The sequence below is a fragment of the Eupeodes corollae genome, chromosome 2, assembly GCF_945859685.1.
Source record: "Eupeodes corollae chromosome 2, idEupCoro1.1, whole genome shotgun sequence".
NCBI lineage: Eukaryota > Metazoa > Arthropoda > Insecta > Diptera > Syrphidae > Eupeodes > Eupeodes corollae.
The window spans coordinates 18256426-18282318 of record NC_079148.1 but is presented as its reverse complement, the minus strand read 5'-3'; the positions used below and the strand labels follow the sequence as shown (position 1 = coordinate 18282318).

General features: G+C 31.5%; 3 protein-coding genes across 3 annotated transcripts in view; 2 read left to right on the top strand and 1 right to left on the bottom strand.

Moving 5' to 3' along the window:
- LOC129945477 (T-complex protein 1 subunit beta) overlaps positions 1–24062 on the top strand; it is a 48333-nt gene extending 24271 nt beyond the window's left edge. Inside the window, exon 5 of the mRNA XM_056055258.1 lies at positions 24051–24062. The gene's annotated coding sequence lies outside the window, so the exon portion shown is untranslated. The remainder of the gene's footprint in view (positions 1–24050) is intronic.
- Positions 902–7562, top strand: LOC129944769 (rh5-interacting protein-like). Its single transcript, XM_056054433.1, has 4 exons — positions 902–1088; positions 1171–1230; positions 6682–6777; positions 6850–7562. The coding sequence occupies exons 1-4, from the start codon at positions 902–904 to the stop codon at positions 7560–7562; spliced, it is 1056 nt and encodes a 351-aa protein (XP_055910408.1).
- On the bottom strand, positions 18251–25668 carry LOC129944768 (uncharacterized). The gene is made up of 3 exons (XM_056054432.1): positions 24513–25668; positions 23544–24234; positions 18251–18356 (listed from the first exon to the last, which is right to left on the bottom strand). Exons 1-3 carry the CDS (start codon positions 25666–25668, stop codon positions 18251–18253), a joined length of 1953 nt encoding a protein of 650 aa, XP_055910407.1.
- Positions 25669–25893: the final 225 nt, after the last annotated feature.

Sequence of the window (25893 nt, the reverse complement as noted above, 5' to 3'; positions counted from 1 at the left end):
ACAATTATGTATGTGTATGTATTGTAAGAGATAATGAATGCAAATTTTTGATATTTTTAAGTTATATTCCACCTGAATCTTCACTTTCAACTTATTTGTACCATTTAAAAAATATTGAAAACGTAGTATTCAATTTGTCTAATGATTTGAATTCTGTTTGTGTAATAGCAGATTTTAATTTGGATGATATTCGGTGGATGCAAAGTGAAAACAAAGTTTTACCATTTGTTCTGTCTTCTGAAAAAGATTTTGAGCTCATTGAGCTCTATTTTCTTTTAATTTAAATCAATAAAGTTTTGTTCATAACTGCTTACTTTAGATTACTTGACTTAGTTTTCGTAAGTGATGATATTGAAACTGAAGTTTCGGAGTGTATACCTTTGTTTTTTAATTCCATTCACCATGTTGCTCTTTCAATTCTTTTTAAATCTATTTGTTTCAAAAATTTTAGAAATTTTAATAAGATTGATAAATTTAAATATAAATTTAATGCACAAAACTTGAATGTTGTGAATAAACAATTTCGTGATTTGAATTGGCAAATGAATGTTAATTTTAGTTTAAAAAATAACTTTTATATATTTATAAATAATTTTAAAAGAGTTTTAGATTCCTCTGTTCCTCGATCGTTAATCAAATAAAGTTCACATCCTCCTCCTTGGTCAAATGCTAGTTTGCGAAAGTTAAAAATTATAAAAATAAGATTTTTTAAAGATATCAACTAACAAAAACTCAGTTAGATTTCTCTTTGTATTCTCGCCTTCGTAAAGAGTATGTATTTTTGACACCTTTCCGTTTCAGTAGCTATGTTCAGACAGTTGAAAGTAATTTAAAACAAAATCCTAAACTTTTTTGGAACTTCATAAATTTTAAGAAGAAATCTGCGGGTTTTCCAACTAAAATGAACTATAAGGACACTTCATCCAGTGATCCTAAGGTAATTGTTGGTTGGTTCGCCGATAATTTTCAAAGCATTTATAAATCTTCAAATCTACTTGTGGGAAATAACTTTGATGCTAGTAGTTTATCGCCAATAACTGACTGTTGTTATATGTATGTTGATCATGATGAGGTGATAAATGCTCTTCGTGAATTATAGCGGAGAATTATATAGGAGTTTTCTCAATTGTCTAAGTTTACCTTTAAAGTTTTTATGTAACCAATCTTTAGGAAGTGGTGAGTTTTTGGATGATTGGAAAACTTCTTATGTCAATCCCGTTTATAAGTCAGGTAATAAAATGAACATCTTAAACTATCGACCTATAACTAAATCTGCTTTCATTCCCAAATTGCTTGATAAGATTGTAACAATTCAATTTTATAGAATTATAAAAAATCATATTTCAAATCGTCAACATGAAATTTTTAGTGGCCGATCAACTTTAACTAATTTGTCTTGTTTTTCTAAATTGTGTTTTGACACAGTAGAAAAACAATGCCAAATGGATGTAGTTTAGCAGAGTCAATCACCAGGTTTTAATTAAAAAGCTAAAAGCATACGGTTTTGACGGTGCTCTACTCAAATGGTTCTCATCTTATGTCAGTAACAGGAAACAAATAGTAAAAATAGGCGATTTTGAATTGTTTCCGATATTAGTTTTTTCGGGGGTTCCAGAAGGAAGTCATTTTAACTGAATGTAAAGATTTAGGTATAATTTTTGATAGTAAATTAAGTTTTGAACCGCATGTGATGCATATTGTTTATAAAGAAAATTCTATGCTTGGTTTTCTAAAACGCAATTCTTTGGATTTTAAAGACCCTTATACTCTTAAAGCCTTGTTTTGGTTGATTGTCCGTCCGTTACTTGAATACAATTGTATTATCTGGAATCCTACAGTAAAAAAACTATCTGTTAGAATTGAAAGTGTTTTAAAAAAAAACTTTTTGAGATTTGCATTGAAAAAATTTCAAATATTTGGTAATTAAAATTTGAATTATAAAAGCAGATGCCTTTGGCTTGAAATGCATACTCTTGAATCGAGGTGCAACATGTAGAGTGTAATCTTTATTCGGGATACTTTGTGTAGTGATATAATTTGTCAAGATTTAATATCATATATATTATAAATATTTACACACCTAGCCGGCAACTAAGGATGAGGCATTTTATTTTTGAAATTCCTCATTCTACTTACTATGGACAGCGGGAACCAATATATATTATGATGATTAAATACCTTTTTACCTAGATTACATTTTAAAGCTGTTTTATTAAATCTGCTTCAATTGTAATTTTTATTGATACAAAAAAACTAATACTTATTTTTATAACTATTTCGTAAGCATAAATCTGTTGATGTAATTATCGTAGATTGAATAAATAAATACATTAGTGATTCCAAATTGCAAGGCCCAATCTTTAGGTGAAATTAATTAATGCAATCTTTAAAATAAATAATAAATGATTTATATTTTTTTACTAGCCTAGTTGCCGGTAACAAACCCTTCTTGAACAGTGATATTATTCTTGGATATTTTCTCACATGCCAATGTGACAGAGTTATTTATTAACCGAGGTGAAAATGGACCTCTTCTTTCAGGATGATTTTCCGATAAAAATCCAGATCATTTTGATGCACTTAAGGACCCAATCAGCGAAAAACCGATGTTGATGGTGTTCAACCGAATTGAGTTCTTACCTATATGACCTGAACTTAAACAACTTAAATCACCCCTATCACAGAGTTCCTCTCAGCTAGTCGCCGAAAATTTTGTTACGCTACGAATACAAATTCATTTACATAATAAGCCCCGAACGAAATAAAAAAAAAACAATGTTACACAGAAATACTAATTTCGGAGTTTCAAAAGCAGCTGATTTGCTTCAGAATAAGAAAAATAGATAAAAGCTCGTTTTTTATCTTTAGATTTACCTAGTTCTATTTGTTTTGTCTTTAAAGATGGATAAAATTGCCGTTGCAATCTTTGTAATATGTGAAGAAGTACACGAAGACGACGAACACTAAAAATGCAGGACAACATTTTAAGGGATGCTTTTAACCCCTTGGATCTTGATGACAAAGTGTTGTACTAATTAAATCAATTTACTTTTTTCCAGCTAGAGGTGTCCTAAGAAGGTGGGCTTAGGCTATTTAACTCTGTTTTTACTGCTTCTCAAAAGAAATTAACTTCTCCCTTAGGAACTGAATTATCTATTACGACGGGGTGTGTGATATGACTGAATAAGTAAATAATAAAAAAAAAAAATATCGAACATTTATTTTTTTATTTCATGATTTCCAATTGAATGCCTGTTAAACAAATTAAAATTGATACAGAAATATTTATATCAATCAAAATTTAATTTTTTTGAATAGGACAAAATAAAGTACGCAATCAATAAAAGATTGGAATTGAAAAGCTTGTAGACGCCTTGGCATACTTTCCACGAGATTTTTTAAATGTTGGGGATCAATATTTTCCCGGATGTACGCATGGTGTCAAAAAAGTTGTCGCGATTCGTAAATTTCATTTTTTCGAGGTTGGAGTCCGAAATAGACCACAAATTCTCGATTGGATTCAAATCTGGTGATTACGCCGGCCAATCGAGCAGTTTGATCTTGGAAGAACGAAAGAAATCTGTGTTTCCTAGCCGTATGCTTTGGGTCGTTGTCTTGTTGGAAGAGGAAGTTATCTTCCAGACCCACCATCAGCAACGAATCCTACAGATTTTCATTGATTATGACATTTGTTGTCATTGTTGTCTCGATTCGCACCAATTTTCCCGTTCCTGACCATGCGAAACACCCCCAGACCATAATACTCCCTCCTCCATGCTTAACTGTTTTTTGAATATTTTTTAACTTCCCATAGGAAGTTACTGTAATGGGTCCGATTTGTCAAATTGAAAATTTTGACACTTCTCGATGTTTCAAGGCCCCTAGAGTCGAAATAAAAGATTTTTAGAAAGATGTCTGTGCGTGTGTACGTACGTTCGTACGTTCGTACGTCCGTACGTTCGCGACGTTTTTTCGTTGTCCATAGCTCAAGAACCAGAAGAGATATCGATTTCAAATAAATTTTGTTATACAGATAATAAGGCAGAAAAATGCATAAAGGGCTCTCAAGAAAATTGCGTGCGTGATTTTTTATCATAGCAGTTTGAAAAAAAACGTGAAAATTTTGGTTAACCCTAAATATCTTACGAACCGAAAATGCTAGAGACTTTAATTAAATTGTATATAATATATTGGAACGTGTTATCAAAGAACTATATTTAAAAAAAAAAATCCATTTAACGGTTTTTTTTATAAATCAAATAATTTGTCTCCTCTAAAATTTTACGACTAAAATATGATTTCATCTCCAAAACAATTTTGTGCAACGAAGAATAATGTTTTTGACATTTGATAAAATTTTGAGAAAAAACTAATTGACAGTTTTTTTTATAAAAAATAAAAATATTAATAAAACATTACTCAAAGTTGGTAAAAATTGAATATCGATTTAAATATCTTTTTATAAACTTGAAATTTAGGCTTCAAACTTATTTAATCTTATTTTGCATTCACTTAAAGTCTTTGAATTAAGTGAAATTTCACTATACACTTCGGTGCCTGACACCGGAAATTGGTGTGTGAGGTGTATGGGCTGCCTTAGAATATTTTGTGATGTTAAATTTAAGTTAACATTGCAAAGGCTTGAAGTCTCAAATGATTGTAATCAATTGATTGTAGTAAAAAGATTGGAGAAAAAGGAGATTGTAGTCGCTCCACTAGTTTCACTTAAGCCGGTCAGGAAATTCGCACCAATTTTGTAATGAAAAATTACAGGTAAAAAAGTGACAACTGTAAAAAGAATTTGCTAATTAAAATATCTTGCTGTTTTTCATGTTGAAATAAATCAATGGCTGCGTTCAATCTCAGGCAGACAGGGTATCCGGATATCTTATTGTTAGGCTTTTACATGTAAAATAATAGCTGATCAAAAACAGCTGAGATGTCAAAAAAGGAATCCAAGAATTTCTGGGTTATGTATGTACATATGTATCTGACAGAATTTCAAGAAACTTGAAACTTGATTTCAGCTTATTGTATTTGTTGGTAAACAAAAAGATACAAAGAGTTAGTAGAAGTTGTATTTGAGTATGTTCTGTACACATGTAATAGACGATGAAGAAGCTACATATTTGCCTGCGAATTTTATTAGGTAATTATGATATATTTTTTTAAAATTCAAAATCGACCAATTGCTAGGTTTTACCTCCAGTCTAGTGTCCAGCATTCTGGAGTTGGGAAACTTCATCCTGTTCCAGAGGTAGAACACAATACAGCTAAATATAAATAAATCTTTTTTTGTTTTATGTATAAGAGCAGACAGAGGCAGACAGCTTGTGGAGCTACAAGCAAATAAGGTCGCTGAAGGGAAAGGTACATAAGTTATTCTTTCAAATGATGCAAAACCCCAAAGAAGAACCACTCTATTCCCTTTTTTTAAGGTTGGGAACATTCTGCTCTTCTTGGAGGAGTGCACAAAGAGAAAGCTCCGAGACCCAAAAACCCGGCGAAGAACAATTTTTCAAGAAATTGCAAAAGTTCTTAAAAAACACGGGTCAATTTTTGATGAGAAGGAATTATAAATAAAATTAAGAAATATGAAAATATGAATTATTCATTAAATGTTTCTCTGCTTTTTGTGAACAGCTGAAAGTTGTTTTTATTTTTTGACAGTTATCTCAATACAGCTATCCAACTCGTTCAACAAGGTATCTAAAAATTCACCCATCCAAGATACCCTATCCAACACGATATTGAACGCAGCCAATTTGTTCTTGATCAAGACCTGTCAAAACAAAAATTTACAATGTTTTTACATTCCGTGGTCAAAATAAATTGATTTATTTTTGATTAAAGTTTACCAGCTGTGTTAAAAAAATATAAAAGATGACCGCATTACAGGTTTGGGAAATTAAATATTCCCTTCGAAAAAATTCCGACAAAGCTGAATTTTTAAGTTAAGACACTGTTTTATGCCAAGATGTTAGATTACATCAGGGTGTGCATGTAGTCGAAAATGTAATAAAGCTGTATTTATATGTGAAAAATGGAATTTGTTTAAATGTATGAAAAAAAAGTTTCATTTCCCCGGAAAAACACTGCAATCTTGAATTAAATATTTAGTTTGCATTTTATTTCATATTTCAGCTTTGTCAGCATTTTTCCTCAGTAATTCAATTTTGTATAGAATTGTCTGAACTATAAATGAATGCTTACAGAGCAATTAGATCTACAAAAACCTTAGATAAAAAAGTAGCTATAAGTGGTCCCTTCCTAGAGCGTGGTGTCATGAATTTTTTTATCTTCAAAAGATTAACACCCAAGTTCTTTAACCACACGTGTCTTCCAATCAATTCACAAACGTGAAAGACACCTCTTTTACACAAATTTCAAAACAAATGATGTTCAAAACATTTCGATTTCTGAACTCTTTTTAATTTTTTACATTTGCTTTGGTATGATTAAGCTTGCGAACAAATCAATGACCGCTACATAATCAATCCAAACTCTTTCTACAGTAATTTATTCCACTTCCATGTACTCAATTCATTAACCGATAAAACGTTATCGCCCTAAAGACGACTCCCCAATAATCTTATCAAAATGAATGCATAATTAGATTAGGTACCTTGCTTATGAACTTTCGTGCCTTAATAAAAATTATAAGAAATTTCTATAAAACAGAAAGACTTCTAATGGACATTCACAAAACTCTATTAAAAGCCAGCAAGATGATTTCAAAGATCTTTCTCCTTATTGGAGTCATTACAGTCGTTCAGGGTAAGGACATTTTATTTTCCAAAAAAAAAACAAACAGATTTGATACATTTTTTGTTTTCTTCCAATTTTTAGGAACAATTTTATGTCCTCTTTTTGAGCTACCATCACTTTTCGATTGCGATGATAATTGTTCAGGCGTTAGCAGAAAATGTGTCCCTGGCTTAGAGTGCACCTGTATCATAGGTTACAAACGGGACAAGACGGGTAAATGCGTCCCACAAAATAAATGCTGTACTGAAAAGAATGAAGAATATTGCACAACGGGAACCGAACGGACTTGTGACGACGTTATAAATCCAAGGACTGTTATTATCCCTCCAATTAAACCAGGCAGATGCATGTGTAAAAAGGGAACAGCTCGAAATAACGAGGGAAAATGCGTTCTTGAGAAAAACTGTCCCAAATGTACGGGAGCAAATGAAGTTTTTAAAACTAAAGGATGTGACACCAAATGCAATCTTAAAGGAATCGATCCTATTGAGTGTGTTCATCGTAAGAATGGATGTTATTGCAAAAAGGGTTATGTCAGGCAAAATGATATCGATAAAGATTGTATCCGTCAAACTGAGTGCAAGTGTAATTCGGAAAATGAATGTTATTTGATCAATGGAGGCTGTGAGAAGGATTGCAGGGGAAATAATTGCCATACGTGTCCAGGACGAGCTGGATGCTACTGTGAGAAGAATTATGTAAGAGACTTGAGAGACGATAAATGTATTTTGAAAAAACATTGCATGAAAGAGTGTCCTGCAAGGCAGAGGTTGTTGGCGATCGTTCGTAAATAAGCTCATAAATAAGCATAATCCAATTTATTTATTTATTTAAAAGAATTATTTATTTATTATATTTATCAAAAGTACATATCCAATAAATATTATTATTTGAAATTATGTATCCTGTTAATTATTGTTTTTATTCCAAAACTCCAAAACTTGAGTTCGAAAATTAATGATTTTTGATTTTGGAGCGTTATTCGACTGTTAGGTTAACCAATTATCGTAAATGATAAGCATTCATCTAATGCTATGACATTTCAAATGACAGTTGAGTTTGACAGTTGTAAAATGCCAGCGCTTTTAACTTTAAGCAATAATATGACATTTCAAGTGACAATTGAGTTTGAAAGGTGTCAAATACCAACGCTTCCAACGAAATGTATGAACCTGTTCGTATAACTATGAACAGATTAACAGATTAAGAGTTAAATATGAACTATCTTCAAGTGATGAAAATTAAAATTGTGTACGAATGCAACCGCATAACATAAAACAATTTTATGCCTATTTGCCAAAAGGCGCACAATCTGAAACGTGATTTCCACCTCAAAAGTCTAACTCTCTTAAAATCATTTAAACAATACTCATCGTATAGTTAGTTCAAAAATTCATATGAGAAAACAAAGAGACGATAATGTCTCTCGATTAAATTGGAATTTGAATCCTTGCATTTACATTTCATCACATCATCGTGTTGAGATTGGCGTGTGGCCCTGAACTAACAAACTTTGATGCACTCGAGCCAACTTTCATTAGGTACCTTTAACTTCATATACCATACACATTCATTTCTAAAGAAGAAGGGTTTGGATTGCAGTAAATTTTCTTGCAACTGGAGCGCAGCAACCTTGAAACTAACGGTAGTATAGACAAGGATTCAAGAGCGTTAAAAAGATAAAAAAAAAAAACTTTACACATACGAGTATATGAACATAAATCCAATTCACCATTTGGATTGAAAGTTTGAATTTATTGCATGACACTTTTCGACACATGTGCTGTCGATGTGACGTCTCATCGATGGTGGTCATTTATTTTGGACTTTTGTGGGAGGTGACTATGACGTTGGGGTGACCATCATTTTAAAGTAAAATGTTATTGAATACAAACAAAATTTAAATTTTGTTGGAAAATTGGAAGAAAAAATCAATTTATACATTTTTTGAGTTTGAAATTTTCAAAGATGCAATAGCAACTGTCAAAAAAAGGATTTAGAAAATCCAAAAAAATTAATTCCAAAATAGGTTTCAAAAATGGTATTCAGACATAATAATTATAAATTGAAGTAATATTGAATATGCGAGTTTTCGCTGTAAATCCAGATTTTGACAAAATAATAAATTTGAGCGGTCAATGGAACGTAATTGAAAATATAAAAGATATTTTTGGTTGTCATATTTCCTACGTTCAATTTTAGAAAAGGTATTCACATATATTTCTATTAGCGTTTTACTTGTAAAATAACAACAGTTAATTCAACGTATGCATGATTAAATTTGTGACATTTTTTCTTATTTTTTGATAGATACCTCAATTTAGCTATCAAACTCGTTCAATAAGGCAACACTGATCGTTTATGGTTGTCCTGAGTGGTTCGACGTTGCCCCTTCCCAGATGGAGAAGTTTCGGGTGTTTGAGCGGCATTGTTTACGACGCTGTACCGGCTTATATCGAACAGCCGAATCTTCTTATGTGCATTACTATTCCAACGGGGTCCTATAAAACGGGGCTCGAATCAACAGAACTGACAATTTCGTGATAAAACTCGTTCGAGGTCACATTGCATGAGCTATGTCTTCGACCAACAATTTAATTTTTGGGGCGTTCTATCCGAACGACGAGTATTTTGAAAGTGCACGCTTGAGCGGCTTCATTCCACCAGAGGCATTCCTCTTTTTAGATAGATGCGGTCTGATACACGATAGATTGGCAGTTCCGTTAATCTTCCACGTCAGACGAAGAACCGTGGATAAGCGACTCCTGTACAATCGGGACGTCATGGCACAAGGCGGAGCAGAGCTCCTTCGGTTCAGTAGGGCTGTGTGAACGGAACCGAACTGATAGGGTGAAGCAGGAGAACCAGTTTTGGTGGCACTTGATAGTGGGTAGTCGGGATGGGGTTTTAAGCCTTGGCCGGCTTACATACTTGTTTAATAGTATACGGGTTTAGTTTTAAGTAGAATAGGCATGGTGGCACGAAAAAAAATACAAACAAAAACAAAAAATAAAAAAAATAAAAAAAAAACAATTAAAAAATAAAAAATTATAAAAAAATAACAAAAAAAAAAGACAACAAAATATAAAACAAAAATGTTATATAATTAGATAAGCTGCTGTGGTTGTTCTAGTTTTAAGTAGTTTATAGGTAGAATAGGTAGTTTAAGTTAGTTTTAAGTTATGTATATTTAAGGACCTAATTTTAAGTGGTTTGTAAGTAAAAATAAAAAAGGATATTGATATTAGTGTTTTTTTTTTTCAAATTTTCTAATAAACACAAAAATAAAAAAGAGGCTGGGATGCGACCCACACTGATAACTTCCCATCCCGTCTGTCGATTTGTCTTGCTTAAAAGTTTGTCTTTATGTACTCGTATCAATTTTTACCAAATTTGGGTACTCTTTTTGTAGATTAAATTTTTTATATGAAAAAACGGACTGTTGGATTTTTATATACAAATTACTGAATATCGAAAACAATATTTTCTGTGAAATAAAATAAATTTCAAGCCAATATTTTTAAGTTTTGAAAAGCTATTTGAGTCGAAAGTAAATTTTTACGAAGTTTTAGTATTGTTTTTTTTTTGAGTTTTATTTTTTGTAACAAAAACTGTCAATTCGATTTTTTTTTAAATTTTACCAACAATATTTCTTATGAGATAAAATTACTTTAAAGCCAATACTTAAAATTTTTAAAGAGATATTTGAGTCAAAAATCAATTTTTACCAACTTTTATAATTTTTTTTTTAGGTTTTTATTTTTTGTAAAAAAAACTGTCTATTTGATTTTTTTCAAACTTTGACTGTATGTTGAAAACAAAATTTTTTGAAAGATAAAAGTAAATTAAAGCCAATATCTCAAAGTTTTGAAAAGATATCTGAGTCGAAAATCAATTTTTACCAACTTTTATACATTTTTTTTTAGGTTTTTATTTTTTGTAAAAAAACTGTCAATTTGATTTTTTTCAAACTTTAATTGTATGTTGACAACAAGATTCTTTGAAAGATAAAAGTCAATTAAAGCCAATATCTCAAAGTTTTGAAAAGATATTTGAGTCGAAAATCAATTTTTACCAACTTTTATAATTTTTTTTTTAGGTTTTTATTTTTTGTAAAAAAAACTGTCAATTTGATTTTTTTCAAACTTTGACTGTATGTTGAAAACAAAATTTTTTGAAAGATAAAAGTAAATTAAAGCCAATATCTCAAAGTTTTGAAAAGATATTCGAGTCGAAAATCAATTTTTACCAACTTTTATAAATTTTTTTTTTAGGTTTTTATTTTTTGTAAAAAAAACTGTCAATTCGATTTTTCTCAAAATTTTTCAGAATATTGAAAACAATATTTCTTATAAGATAAAATAAGTTTGAAGCCTAAATTTAATGTTTTTGAAAAGATATTTGAATCGATATTCAATTTTTACGAACTTTGAGTAATGTTTTTTTTAGATTTTTATTTTTTATAAAAAAAACTGCCAATTAGATTTTTCTCAAAATTTTATCAGATGTCAAAAACATTAGGTATTCTTCGTTGCACAAAATTGTTTTAGAGATAAAATCATATTTCAGTCGTAAAATTTTGGAGGTGACAAATTTTTTTTTTTCAGTTTTATTGATTTAAAAAAAAACCGTTATATTGATTTTTTTCAAAAAATATACCTGTTTGGTATCACGTTACAATCTACTATATAAAATTTAATTCAAGTCTCTAGCGTTTTTGGTTCGTAAGATATTTAGGGTTAACCAAAATGTTCACCTTTTTTTCAAACTGCTATGGTAAAAAAACCACCCACGCAATTTTCTTGAGAGCCCTTTCTGCATCTTTCTGCCTTTTTATCTGTATAACAAAATTTATTTGAAGTCGATATCTCTTCTGGTTCTTGAGCTATGGACGACGAAAAAAACGGACGTACAAACGTACAAACGTACGTACACACGCACGCACAGACATCTTTCTAAAAATCTTTTATTTCGACTCTAGGGACCTTGAAACGTCGAGAAATGTCAAAATTTTCAATTTGACAAATCGGACCCATTACAATAACTTCCTATGAGAAGTTAATAAAATATAAATTGAAGTAAAATAGATATTAGGTCCGAAAGGCATTAGTAGTTAGTGTTATAGTTTAACTTAGAGTGTCCGTATGGGACCATTAAGTAATGCATAAATAGGCTAGTTTTATGAATTTTTGTCTAGCTTTAAGATAGGTTTAAGCATGAATTAATAAAAATGAATTAAAAAAAAAGAGTTTGATAGATACCTCAATTTAGCTATCAAACTCGTTCAATAAGGCAACACCTATCAAGTATAGTCTATTCAAATGAAACACGACATTGAACGCTGCCATTTTTGGTGTTTTTAGTTGTCTTTAGAAATGGCGTCGGTGTCAGGTGAAGCTGTCAAATTGTATTCAGGTTTATTTTCGTTAAGCAGAAGATGAGTTTGATGTATCTGCCTGACTTTTTAACAAATTTTAAATATCAGTTCGATTCGTTTTCCCAACCAAACCTTTTATTTGTTTTGAAGATTATGAAGCTTGATATGATTGTATGAATGAAACTTATGGGGGTTCCCATTGGTAAATTCAGATTTCCTTCAAGAATTTACACAGTTGGAATTGTTTTTTAATTATATTATTGTAACTTTTTGCCTAATGAAATGCCAAAACTAGGGTAATTCTTGTTTTGACAGATCACGGTTAAAAAGAAATTGATTTATTGTACTGATGGAAAACTCCATTATAAACGCATTTTTAAAATGAAAGAAAATCACTTCGAACAATAATGACACAAGAATGACAACTACAAAGTTTGACGTTTAAATTTATAAATTCTTCTTTTCGATTTTGATTTCAAATTCAGAAACGGAAATCTTATCTTTTTCAGAAACAGAACTGTCCTTTTCTAACAACTGAATACTTTGCAAAATAAAAACTAAGCTAAACTATCTAAGAAATTACAACCACTTTCAAGAAATTGACAAGAATTAAATTGTTGGATTAATGGGGAGAGGGGACATTCCGTGAATAATATGAAATGGAAAATCCGATTTTAAATTAATGTAAAATAAACTGATACATCTGACTAAAGAAAACGGTATTATGTTTTCCAAATAAACTCCACAATTGTGATAAGTTTAACGTAACTTATTGCCCTCTGTCAAAAAATGACGTTTTTTTTTAAAGATTATTTGTCACTAGACCTTATTTTATTTAAAGTTTCGGGACTTTGCAAAATATAATTTTAAAGCTCAGTACATGACATATTTTTAAATTTATGTTTACAAAATAGAATTGCTTTGACGTTTTCTATTTTTAATCTATTGCGTTCCTCAGTCCATATGCATTATGAGCAGGAATCGCGAATACAAATTGGACTATCATCAAAAGTTCAGTTATTCGCACACCTGGTCTCACAGACCAGTATGTTACCATTGGCGGGTTAAAGATGCATTTGCGATTTGTAATTTTATTTTAATAATCACAAGAACTTTCACTTTCCAAAATATAAAAAGATCTGTGTTAACACAAAAAGAAACAGTTATGTTTCTTGCTGAGCTGTCAGATGATGGAGTATGTTCGATTATCAAAAAGTAAAAAAGAACAGATGGCGCTCTGAATGGGGGAGTTCAAGTCAACATTTTGTGATGAAAATTCTTTTAAGGTCGCCTTCACACGTAAATTATTTTTTAATACAAATCGAAAAACTGAGAGAAACCCGAAAAAGAAGACAAATCGCTTTTTTTTAGATCAAAAAGAGGACATGTCCTCCATAAAGAGGACAACTAATCAGCCTATATAAGTGGGACTGTCATTATGACGTAAATGGAATTCAAAACATCCTATAAATAAATCATTACTGATTCCAGCAATGCATTCTTTGGAATTTTTATTTAAAGTTTTATCACTTTATCTCTTTCACTTAATGAAAAGTCAAAATGAATCGTTCCGAAAAAGCCAAATGTGAACACGGTTTTGTGAACATCGCCTTTTCAACGGATTTGCATACTTTGCCAATGATAGTTTCCTCATTCACTTAAAACAATCGAGTCCCACTTGAAAAACCCTTTAAACCCAAGAAAACAACTGTTATCACATAATAAAACCCTCAAACAAAGGTATTTGTCGATACTGTACATCAGGAAACATATGGTCACCATATTTACGGAAGGAGCTTTCATGTAACCACAATTTTAATACACGTAACGTATGCTACCATCATTGCCATCGCCATCGCCATTGCCATCGTATGTTTCCGATCATATGCATAATCCAAAGAAAAGCGTGTTTCGACACTTCAATCTGCTTCCCGTCCGCATCTATCAACTTCTACCATACCCATTTTCCGGTGTGAGAATAATGATTTCAACAGATTCGAACACATGTAAGAACACATTTTCCACTCTGTGTGTCCTGATGATGGTATATTTCGGTGTCCTCGATTCTCATATCCAAATATATGTATGTTCCTTTTCATTGAAGATAACTATCATACTATACGACCAGCTATTACCACGCATTTCCCATGTGTTCTCCTTTGAAGCTCTCTGTTGATACGAGTATAGAGGAAGGATTCGTGTACTCGACGATTTGACGATGATGATGACGATGACTGCGACGGACGTCGTCGTCGACCAAAAAAAGGACCCACACCTTCCGATTCCGATTTATGTACATTTCTCTGCCATATTACAAACCTTGGAGTTCTCCTACAGCACCGTGCGTTCATCGTCGTCGTCGTCCACCAGCCGCCCATCAATCCACCAGCCCTTTAGGGATTCATTTGTAGAATTAATTAAACCTATATAGGCCGGATGGGGTTTTTACCATCACTGAACACGGATAGCTGATGCCTGTCATGTAGCTTATATTGTTTGTATACTGTATGGGGTTTGTGCTTTTGTGCATGGAGCAACGTCGGCCGCCACCGCTGCTGGTGACGTGGAACTAGTGGAACTTGCCGAGTCTGATGTTTTGCTCAAATGTGTCCCGAACGTTCAATGTGGCAGGGCGGGCTTAACTTAACTAAAGTCACTTGTGTCCCCTGTGATTATATGTGGCTTAGCTCGATGAGCAGATTCCATTGGATTAAGGATGAAACTAATTGTTTGGTTCGATGGGCAGGTGTATTATGTGCTATAACAAGAGGGGGGGGGGGGTGGTGGTAGGAATAGGTGGAAGAGAGATTTTGAAATGACATACTCGTGTATTGTTTAATTTTTCTTTATCCTTCATCAGCAAATTAGGTACCGGAAGTAAAAGTCAATACACCGGATAAGTAAAGTAACATTACACAAAACTACACATAAATATCTTAACTTTATCTACTTAAAGGGATTTACTAAAAGATTTGTTTGTGCATAGGATTTTCTGAACGACTAACCAAAAATACATAAAATGTACAAAGTTTTGATTTAATTGCACAAAAAACAGACCAAATGATCCATTATGGTGAATGATTAATAATTAACTAGTATTTTGACACAAGCAATGACAACTGAGTTCAACAAGTGTCAAATTTCAACTTAAAAATACAAAATTAATTACCCTATATTCTTTCAATAATCTTTCTGGAAGTATAAATTTGGTAACTCAATTCAAATTTTTTTTGGTTTTCAACATTTTATTACAAATTTCGTGCCAATTTTGAGACACCTTTTACTTGATAATTTGCAAAACACTAATGGCTGAATCACAAACACGCTTAACCTTCGGCTTCACCTGAAGTTTACGATTTCAGCCATAGGAATTCAATGCATGCTATCACAATGGAGCTTCGACCACAAGTTTCTTTTGACAATCGTTGGGAAGAGAACGTAATGTAATGTAATGTGACTCTAAACGGAAGTTCTAGTTCAATTATCTGAACATTGGCTTTGTCTGACAGCTCAACAGCTGTAGAAAAATGACAACAAACAAAATATTTGCTCTTTGGAGGGATGAAATAATAGAAATGTCATTCAAAGCAACCTCGAAGTAGGCCCACCGTAATGCAGACGAAGTGTTTGTAATTCAGCCATAAAGGTTTCATGACCTTAACTGTGCAAGCACATATTTTCAATATTAAAATAGGAGGGATAAAAAGATTTGATTAAAGTATTTCACATTCTTGATGTGCGGTTGAAAAGGAATATCTACCTAACAATGAAATTCTGACTTTTAAGACTAAATTGCTTATGATGGGAGGGGGTAGATAAATGCAAATGGCATTCATGTGCAATTCAATTATTTTGACAACAAAATCTCACATCAAATTTGTTTGTCCTTTCTCATTTATGTATGGTAATTAAAAATCATTACGGTGGATGTGTATTTCATTATAACAACTTTTCGCATCCTGTTTTGTTAAATTTATTGCCATTTATTTGAGTGTGATCAAAATTAATCCACTTTTCGCTTCCCTAAAATTAGATTCACAAAAAACACGTGTACTTACATATGTAGAGCTTAAGCTTGTAATTCTCGTAAAAAGAAATATTAGGCATAAGACCGTAAAAATGTTCTATCTCTCCAAGGACATTATGCAGACAAAAACATACAAAACAACAGATGTTCTCCCTAAAAACCAACCGAATTTCTTGCTTTGATATTCAAAAATGTCTAAATTATTCATAGATACTATCGAAAATAATACATCGGGATAGGAGAAGAGTCCTTGGTCCTTGGTACATAGGTACCGGTACTTCTACTGGTACTGCTATTGTTGTATAAATGGCGCAACAAGGGAAGGTGGTTGGTATACAAATAAACTACCCCAGATGGTTGCAATTTGAAAGATATGCAAAAGAAGCTTTTTTCGAGCCGAACCAAATATCGATTTTGAAATGAAAATGTCGTCACTTGGTCTGTAGATATAGACGAGAAGGTACCTCAATCTATTGATTTCATATTCCTCCAAAAAAAATGAAATTTTAAGGGCAATATATTTTTATGAACCTCATGATTTCAAACTTAATAAAATTCATTCCGCAGTTCTCAGCCATAATACCTACCCCAAATAAATACTTACACTCTTTCCCCTATATGTTATGAGATCACTTTTATATTAGGCCTTTTGTAAACCCGAGACAGAAAAAGGACCTTTTTACTTTGCCATTGTTACTCGAGCTCAATGGTGTTTGCTCCAAGGAGATGTGTAACTAAAACAACTTAATTTTTATGATATCCTTGAGGGGTTTACGCTCAGAATGTGATAAACTCCTATGATTCGAAAGCCCTTTGCAAGGACTCGGTACGGTGGGATGTATCTGTTTATGTACCTAACCTAACGAAGGTCTAGGTACAATCAAATAATATTCACATCCTGCTTAATCACTTTTGTTGTTTCCTTCCGCAATCGTTAATTTCCTCATGAATTGCTAATGATAACATTAATCTCTGCCAGGTTGAGTTTTGTGTATGTACACTTTTATCTTAAATGAATTGAAAATGGTGCACTACACCTATACACAACGGTATCCGGCCCCGGTATTGAGAAAGTGAACGATGGAATGTATCACAAAAGAGACTTGGCTCGAAGGAGTAATTTGTTCCGGACTTCAGTGGCTTTTATCGCTTTTGGGCTTCCGATTTCGATATACCTAAACCTTGAAGGAACGAAAGGTGAAAAGGGAATAAACAGAATACAAAAAATGCGGGAATACATCGTTTTTACTATCGATTTATCTTTTACGAGCGAATAATGTTTTTAAGTACGCACGTGTATTGAAAATTATCATTGTAAGCACGTACAAGAAGTTTTCGAGGGAGTGCTGGACTAATAGCTGGAAAAATTCGATCCCAATTTCATTTCGGCCTGTCCTTTATGCGTAGGTATTCTCACACCTTATTCGTTCAGTAAAATTAATTGATAAAGTTTCTTTGACCGGAAGGAGTTTTGAAGGAGGCGAAACTGATACCCTAATCTTTATTTCAGATTGCTTGCGCTTCGGGGAAAAAAGGAACCTATACTCCTATTTCTAGCCCCTAAGTCTTATATATTCTTTATCAAAGGACATACTACAAATTATGAATGCATTATGCATGTTTTTCAAATCTCGTGTTCAAGCTCTCAATTTATTTTTGTACGCTACAAACCAAACCTATGCAAAACAATCTAAGGCTTAGTTATAGAGAGTAGCCATTTCCCATTAATTTTCATATCCTTTTGAATATTCATGGGGTATTGCATTTGATGAAGGATATTCATATATTTGTTTGTTTGTAGTGGTGATGATAGTATTTCTTCTTCGTTTAAGTATTTGATCAGAATAAAATTTATATGTTGAATGCTTGGAGTACAATCTCGTGTGAAAATGAATGCATTACGATATTGTCAACAGGTTTTTGCATTTAGGCAATAAATTACTAAAACTGAAACTGAAACTAAAACTGAGACAAAACAAAAGGACGAGTTATGTACATTTAGAAGAATGAATTAATTTATCACTGCATGCATTTTTGAGATTAGATTTATGATGTGTAAATAAGTCATTTTAAAGCCCTTATTTTAGGGCATTCTCCCAAAGAACAGCAACACAAAAATGTTTCTGGAAAATCTTTTGATTCGCCTTAATTGCACTATTAATCTTTTCTGCTTGATTTGCCCACCTATAAATAGTTAGATAAAAAGCTATGTAATTAGTCTTTGATATTTAAAGGCATACACTTTGAACTGGAGCAATGTTTTGAAATTGTCTATTGCAATACATAATTTTTAAGAACTAGCTTTCAAAGGTATTGCAAATTTTAACAATCAATTATATATTACAAAAAAAACTAGTATTTTTAAGAAATATCCTAGGATGTTTATCTCAGCGATGTACTCCATTAACAATGTAGAACTATACTAGTCAAATTGCAGCAACGTCTTTGGTTGCAGCGTCTCAATCTACACAAATTCTATTTTTAAGGCTTTGAATTGATATTGAAGCTTTCACATAGATCTTAACTTCTACGTCACCTTCGTTTGATGGTGTTATAACAAAAGATCTTGGTGGCCAACTGTAATCACATCATCGTTAAATAAAAATTAAAAATACTGTGACTGCAAATTATCGATCACATTTTTGTACTAGATTTTAACAATTTTAATGCGTTTTTGAAGTATTTATAGTTTGATTACTAGAAATGACGTAGTTTTTACTTGTCAAATGTCAAAAGAAGACAGCTGTCCAAACAGTGAACTATTACATATTATTGCACATAGGTTTTTTAAAACAAAATAGATTTTCAGGCTGGAGCTTTTTAATTATTGTACATAAATCAAATATAAAGCCAAATAGTTATCAAGATTTTTGTTGATTGTAAAAAAAAACGTAACTAAAAGTAACAAAGTGTCACTTAAAGTCATATCTTACTTTTATGTCAATGCATGAACGCATGACATGCTACGCTACTAGAAGTGATTCCACCCAAAAGTTAAGTAAAACCTTAAGTTTTAATGCTTTCATTGCTTTGGAAAATACGTTTAGGAGTTGATATTCAGTGTTGATTTTTAATTCGAACTTCCATTTCGAACTTCCATTTATGTATCTGCTCAAATTTTAAAAAGATGTTGTCTTCCATCGGTACCCGCTAAAAATTTTCAAATAATATTCTTTGTAACAAATCAATTTTTTATGTTTAAGCTGTTTTCTGTGGAGATGTATTTAAAGAATTAGATCAATATTAAAAAACGTAAGTAACAATATTTCTATGCCATGAACCAACTTTTAGTCCTTTTGTTTAATATTTTTTTTATTTCTTTTTTATTTTTCTCTCAATTGATAATGTCTTACCATGTAATAATAACAAGATGTTTTATAAAATTTTAAAAGTTTGACATTCTTTTTTTATATATAGGTAGGTAGAAATGGCGATCTCAAGGCAGCCTAGCCTGAGATCCAATAGCGCGCGCGAGTTAATAACGATGGTTCGTTATGGATCTAGTTATACAACTTAGTATTAGCTTGGTATGCTAATACTGTCTTCTATCTGCAATTCAAATAATAAGAACTGCGATTTGAGTATAAAATACACGATCAAGTGTTACTTTATTTACGGTTGTATTTCAAAGAACCCCGATGAAACTGTGTTCATCGTATTTATACAAATTCTTTCATATTTACATTTTCTTAATAGATACAGATAGCTTATCTTCTAATTGTAAATAATAGATAGGAAGAATACAAAGAGCACTTTCCTTATCGCTTAATTCTAAATTAAGAAATGACTGCGTGATGTTTGTTGGCGTCGTAGTCCATTTCTTATCGCTGCTGTGAGGAAACACATTATCTTTGAAGAAGGGCATAGCTGTATGTTAACTCTCCCCCCTTTTAATTTTAAATGTCCTCATTTAACAATCCTTTGGCTGAAAGTGCCAGTTTGTAAAGTCTGTTATATTCTCTTTTCTCTTTTAATTTTTTATGGTTTACATATATTGTGTTAATTTTGTTTAAAACGTCACATATAAAAATTATTATACTGATAGTTATAATTGTATAAAATGCTGTTAAAATTGGATGTTCCTCAATGGGAATCGTAAATTTTCTTAAATTTTTTAAATTTTCAAATTTGTAATCAGAGCTTGATTCTAAAATTTTTAAAATTTTAATTTCTTCTATTTCATTAGAAATAAGGAATTTTCTAAGTTCATTTTTATAATTCTTATAAGTTTCATTGTTAATTTGGATTGTTTCATTAAATTGGATCAAATTAATACCACTTATTGTTTTATTATTTATTGTAAATTTTCCTGATAGAATTACATTTCCTTCATCAATTCTTTTGATAGGTTCATTTTCTTCTAGTTTAATATTACATTTTGCTATTTTATTATTTAAGATTGGGATAGTACAGTTATCTTCTTGAATTTCTTTACAAATTATTAAATCTACATATCTTTGACAATCTTGGTTTCTTATATATTTATTTTCACATTCCGAAATAGTTTCATCTAATTGTAGTTTACCGTGTCTAAATTCTAAAGAATTTAAAATGAAATGTTTACATTGTTTTTCTAAAATGGGATATTTATATATTGTTATCAAGGTTTCATTTATTTTTGCTAGATATATTTTGGAATATTCCAGTACATTAATTATCGGTATTTTTATGTGTTCTTTTAACATTATTTCTTTTACTTCTCGTAAATTTATACTTCTTGAATTGAAATTGTTATGTTTAGCTAAATTAATGGTTTGTAGGGTAATTTCTAGTTCTTTGTATATTGTTTTTAAAAGATGGCTTTCCCTGATAGTCCTTGAATCTAATATATTGAACATTTTCTCAAAATGCGTATTTATTTTATTTTGTTTATTACTATTTTCACTTAAGTCATTTAAACTTTGATGAATTTCTATTAGATCCTCATGATCTGGATTACCAAAGATGAATTTTATTGCACTTCCTAAAAAGTTAATAGATCTTGCTAATCTGGAATGACCAAAAATTTGATCTCCTAAAGCTTCTATTTCTTCCATTATTATTTTATCTTCCTCTGATGGTTCATATGGTGAGTTTTTAATTTTATAATAAGGGTTAAATATTTTATTTAAATCTACAACATGATACAGAAATTCTGTTTGTTTGAATAAGAAAGCGTCGTCAGTTTGTGTTGCTACATATTTTTTATCTTGTAGATTTACCACGTTGAAGCAGTTGCTTAAGTCTAGATTTTTTATTATTATCACTAGTATACATATGAGGTATATATTTTTTTTCCTGACATTGTCTTTATGTATAATTTTATTTTTTTGTGTGGTGATAACTTGACCTTTGTCACTTTTCACTGTATATTTTTTATATTTAGGTGTGTCTTTAGTGCGTCTGTCTGTTTTAAGGTAGACAACGTCTTTGTTATTAAATTCTTTATTAATACGAGTTTTATTACGTTGTATGATAGTTCGTTCTTGTGCTTTTATTAATAATTCACGCACTTGTTTATAATTATCTTTATTATAGAATAAATCCGCTGGTTTTTGTTTTGTAACCGAATGTATAGTTAAATTGTACTGTTTAACCGCGTTATTTATTTCAATTATTGGCTTAGTACCATTTTCTAAAGCTAAAGCATTTGTTATCTCTATTAAAATGCTATGGATTTTCTCAACTTGTCCGTTCGTCGTTGAATGACTGACTGGAGTTCTGAAGTGTGAAATCCCTAATTTATTTAAAATACTTTGAACAGAGGGTGATATGAATACGTTTTCATTATCGGTGACTATATTCGTGCAGAATGGGTAAATACTTGATAAAATCTCTTCTATGTGTGTGTATAGGGATTTTTTGTTTTCAATTCTGTGTATGTGGCAATATTTTGAGTATTTATCCACTGAAGTTATAAATAGTTCGTTGCTCATATGGAATATATCGAAATGTGCAGTCTCGCCTGCAAAATAAGGTATTGGACTGGGTTTCATGACTTGTTTAGTCGGATGGCGTTCATATTTGCTTTTGTGGCAAATTTCACATGTGTTGGTTATTTCTTTACATGTTATCTTCATGTTAGGCCAATAATATTTATTTAGGATTTCTTGGACATTGTTTAGATAATTCCTATGTGCACGCTTATGTATATTCATTGAAATTTCTATTTGCTTATCTACTTCTGTTATATCTTCTAACATATTTCTAGTTATAAGTATTTTATAATTTTCAAAGTGTTCAAAGATCTGATCTTCTATATAAAAGAGACTTTGTTCGTCTATTTTCATAGCGTTCACTCTTTTAGGATTAAGTACCTTTCTCAATTCTGAGATAGCTATATTTACATTAGTATAATGTATTTCGTGGCGTACATGGTCTTTAAATATATTTCTTGAAGTGGAATTATTTATATTATCTTTTATTAATATTATTTGGTTGTGGAAACTATTTATTGGTTGTGGTATGACTTTCAATGTTTTTAAGGGTGAATTGTCGAATGAATGTATTGAATCGTTTGGTTCCACTGTATTCATATTAATTGTTTGGCGTGATAGTGCATCAGCAACTACATTTTGATGCCCTGGTTTATATAATATTTTAGCGCCATATTCCTCTATAAGATTTTTCCATCTTTTTAATTTGGCGTTCGGATTTTTTTCCGATATAGCAAATATTAACGATTGGTGATCTGTATAAATTGTCAGATCTGCTATTCCGTATAGGAAGTTTCGAAGTTTTTGTAGAGCCCAAATTATGGCTAATAATTCTTTTTCATTGGTGGAGTACGCTTGTTCTGTTTCATTTAATGTTCTGGATATAAAGGTTATCGGGTGTCTATCTTGAGATAGTACAGCTCCGATTGCAAAGTTACTTGCATCAGTGGTTAACTCAAATGGTTTACCAAAATCTGGCTGATATAACTCTATTTGTTCTATTAACTTATTTTTTAACTTATTCATTGCTTCTAATGCAAGATTATCATTCTCTAAATTTAGTTTAATTTTATGGCTTTGATTCTTTTTAATCATGCCGTTATCTCCTTTTAGGTGTACTGTTAAGGGTTTAGCTATTTGTGCGAAATTTTCTACAAATTTTCTATAATAACTTGCTAGGCCGAGAAAAGAACGTAACTCTTTGAGTGTGGTTGGTACTGGATACTCTTGTATGGTTTTAACCTTATTTGGATCCACCGTCACTCTGTTGCTCTTAATCACATGTCCAAGATATTCCACTTGGTCTTTGAAGAAATGTGATTTCTCATGCGATATTTTCATATTCGCATTATGTAGCGCATTCACTATTATTTGAATGTGTTTAATATGTTCTTCAGGCGTGGAAGAGTATATTAAAACATCATCTATATAAATGTATGCGAACTTGCCTATATACTCTCGTAATATATCATCAACACAACGTTGGAATATTGACGGAGCATTTTTTAACCCAAATGGCATACGTATGAATTCATATTTTGCCCCATTTACAGCAAAAGCTGTTTTTTCTCGATCTGATTCCTTTATTTTTATTTGGTGGAAGCCAGACTCTAAGTCAATAGTTGAGAAAATCTTTGCTTTTCCTAAATTCTGAATGGTCATATTCACGTCTGGAATAGGATATCGATCCGTAATCGTTCGAGAATTTAACTTCTGGAAATCAATTACCATACGCCGTTTAGGCCTCCCGTTTTCATCGATTCCTTTCTTTGGAACTGTCCATATCGGAGAATTATATGGAGATCTACTTTTCTGTATGATTCCATCTTTAAGTAGTTTTTCTACTTCTTTATTGACAAATTCATTGTCTGAATAGGGATATGGGTATTGTTTAGTCCATATCGGTTCATTATCTGTAGTACGTATAGTTGCTTCTATAGTCGTAGTAAAGGGCAATGTCTCGTTTAAATCTTCATTTCTCTGCATTAATTTATCTATGTTTTCTTTATAAAATTCTGAATCGTTAGTATAATTAACTGCTTGTTCTAACTTTTGTTCATACTCTAATTTATATTCAAATAAATTGATTTTAGCTTTTATTTGTCTGAGACCTGATTCTCCTAATATTAAATCGAAATCATTTAATTCTGATATTACAAAAAAACACATTGTATAACCAAAAATATTTATTATTTGTTTATATTTTATAATTGAAGAACCGTGTAAGGTTTTTGTCCTTAAGGGATCTATTGGAATCTTTTTTCCTATTAAGCACTTATCACTAATATAATTGTTAGTTGCACCCGAATCAACTAATATAGTTACCGATCTACCTGATATTTTATCTTTTTTGATTATGCATGGTAAACCGTTTATTCTCCTAAAAAAGTGCATTCTGACTGATAATTAATTTCATTAGAATTACTACTTACTAAATCATCCTCTATTTTATGTGTGTCGAGTTGGTTTACTCTCTGGAACTTATGATTTTTTCCTGAATCTTCCCGTTCTCGTTTTATAGCTGGAAACGATGGATTTGGTGCCTGTTGTTGTTGATAATTATTATTCTGACGTTGGTACTGCGGCTGGAAATTTCTCTGCGACTGTTGTCTGAATGGATTTCTTTGGTTAAAAGTTGAATTATCCGTCTCCATGGCTCTCGGGTGATTAGGCGTCACATATCGCTGGGGTTGTGCCTGATAATTTGGTCTGAACCTCCTTTGTTCTGGTACATAATCTTGTTGTACGTAATTTTGCCGAATATGTGGTTGATCGCGTCTGTGTGGGTGATTATGTTGAGGATTATCACGTCTTATATTTACATCTGCTGCGTGAGACATGTTGTCGTGCTGTATAGTAAGCGCTATAGCATATGCTCTTTCTATGGTTGGTGGTTGATTGCTATATAGAGTTGCTTTCGTAAAACTGGAGTTTAGGTTTGCTGTAAATATACGAACAGCTTCTTCCATTGCTAGGTGTTCTTGTATATTTCTGCCTTCTGATGATGATGTCATCGTTATTTTTGATAAAATAAGATTGAGTGCATTATTTATTTGATCGTAGTATTCCGACAATGTGAGTTTGCCTTGTCGAATTCGACGAAGTTCTTCTTGAAGTACATATAGTGGACGGCTATCTGCGTATGTATAGTCCAATCTGTTTACAATTGCTTGGAAATTCATGATTGTGTTCTGGTTTGTTAGTATATGTGCTGCTTCACCTTGGATATTTGTTCTAACTATAGTTAGAGCATGGTAATACTGTGGTGTACCGGAAAATTGTTTTATTTCCTCCATAAGGTTGAATACCATCTGCCTCCATGGCCTGTATTCTTGTGAATTTCCGTTAAACACAGGTATTGCTGAGAATACTGTAAGATTTATGTCCTCAGGTTTCTTATAGCTCGGTGTCTCTGCTTTTAGTACAGCGGTTGTAGTTACAGCTTGGAACATACTTTGTCCAGCTCTGAGATTTTTAATTTCTGTTTTTAAGATTTCGTTTTCTGTACTTTGTCTATTGACTTCTGTGTACAGTTGTGTAATTGTTGCTTTGATTTCTGCAATTTCCTGTACTGTCGCCATTTTATTATTAATATTTGATTCTATACCTACTTTCTTGAGCACGTTGTTTGTTTTTTTATTGCTAGACATATACTGTCTAAGTTTCTTAAATTTTAATTTTCACTGCTTCCTTTACTTTAGAAAGACTTTATAAGTATAGGTACTTTTATTCACTTTCACTGCTTTCTTTACTTTAGAAAGACTTTATAAGTTTTAAATTTTTAAGTTTCTTATTCTAGTTGTAGT

Bases quoted from the DNA above. Each gene is read 5' to 3' on its own strand.
- LOC129944769 (XM_056054433.1), top strand. From the start codon at position 902: ATGAACTATAAGGACACTTCATCCAGTGATCCTAAGGTAATTGTTGGT. The intron at 1,089-1,170 runs GTGAATTATAGC...ACCAATCTTTAG, and splicing joins TGAGGTGATAAATGCTCTTC to GAAGTGGTGAGTTTTTGGAT. The intron at 1,231-6,681 runs GTAATAAAATGA...TCTATAAAACAG, and splicing joins CAATCCCGTTTATAAGTCAG to AAAGACTTCTAATGGACATT.
- LOC129944768 (XM_056054432.1), bottom strand. From the start codon at position 25,668: ATGGCGACAGTACAGGAAATTGCAGAAATCAAAGCAACAATTACACAA. The intron at 24,235-24,512 runs GTAATTCTAATG...TTGTAATATCAG, and splicing joins AGAGGATGATTTAGTAAGTA to AATTAAATGATTTCGATTTA. The intron at 18,357-23,543 runs GTATATAGGCAA...AACTATTTATAG, and splicing joins GTTGATGATATATTACGAGA to GTGGGCAAATCAAGCAGAAA.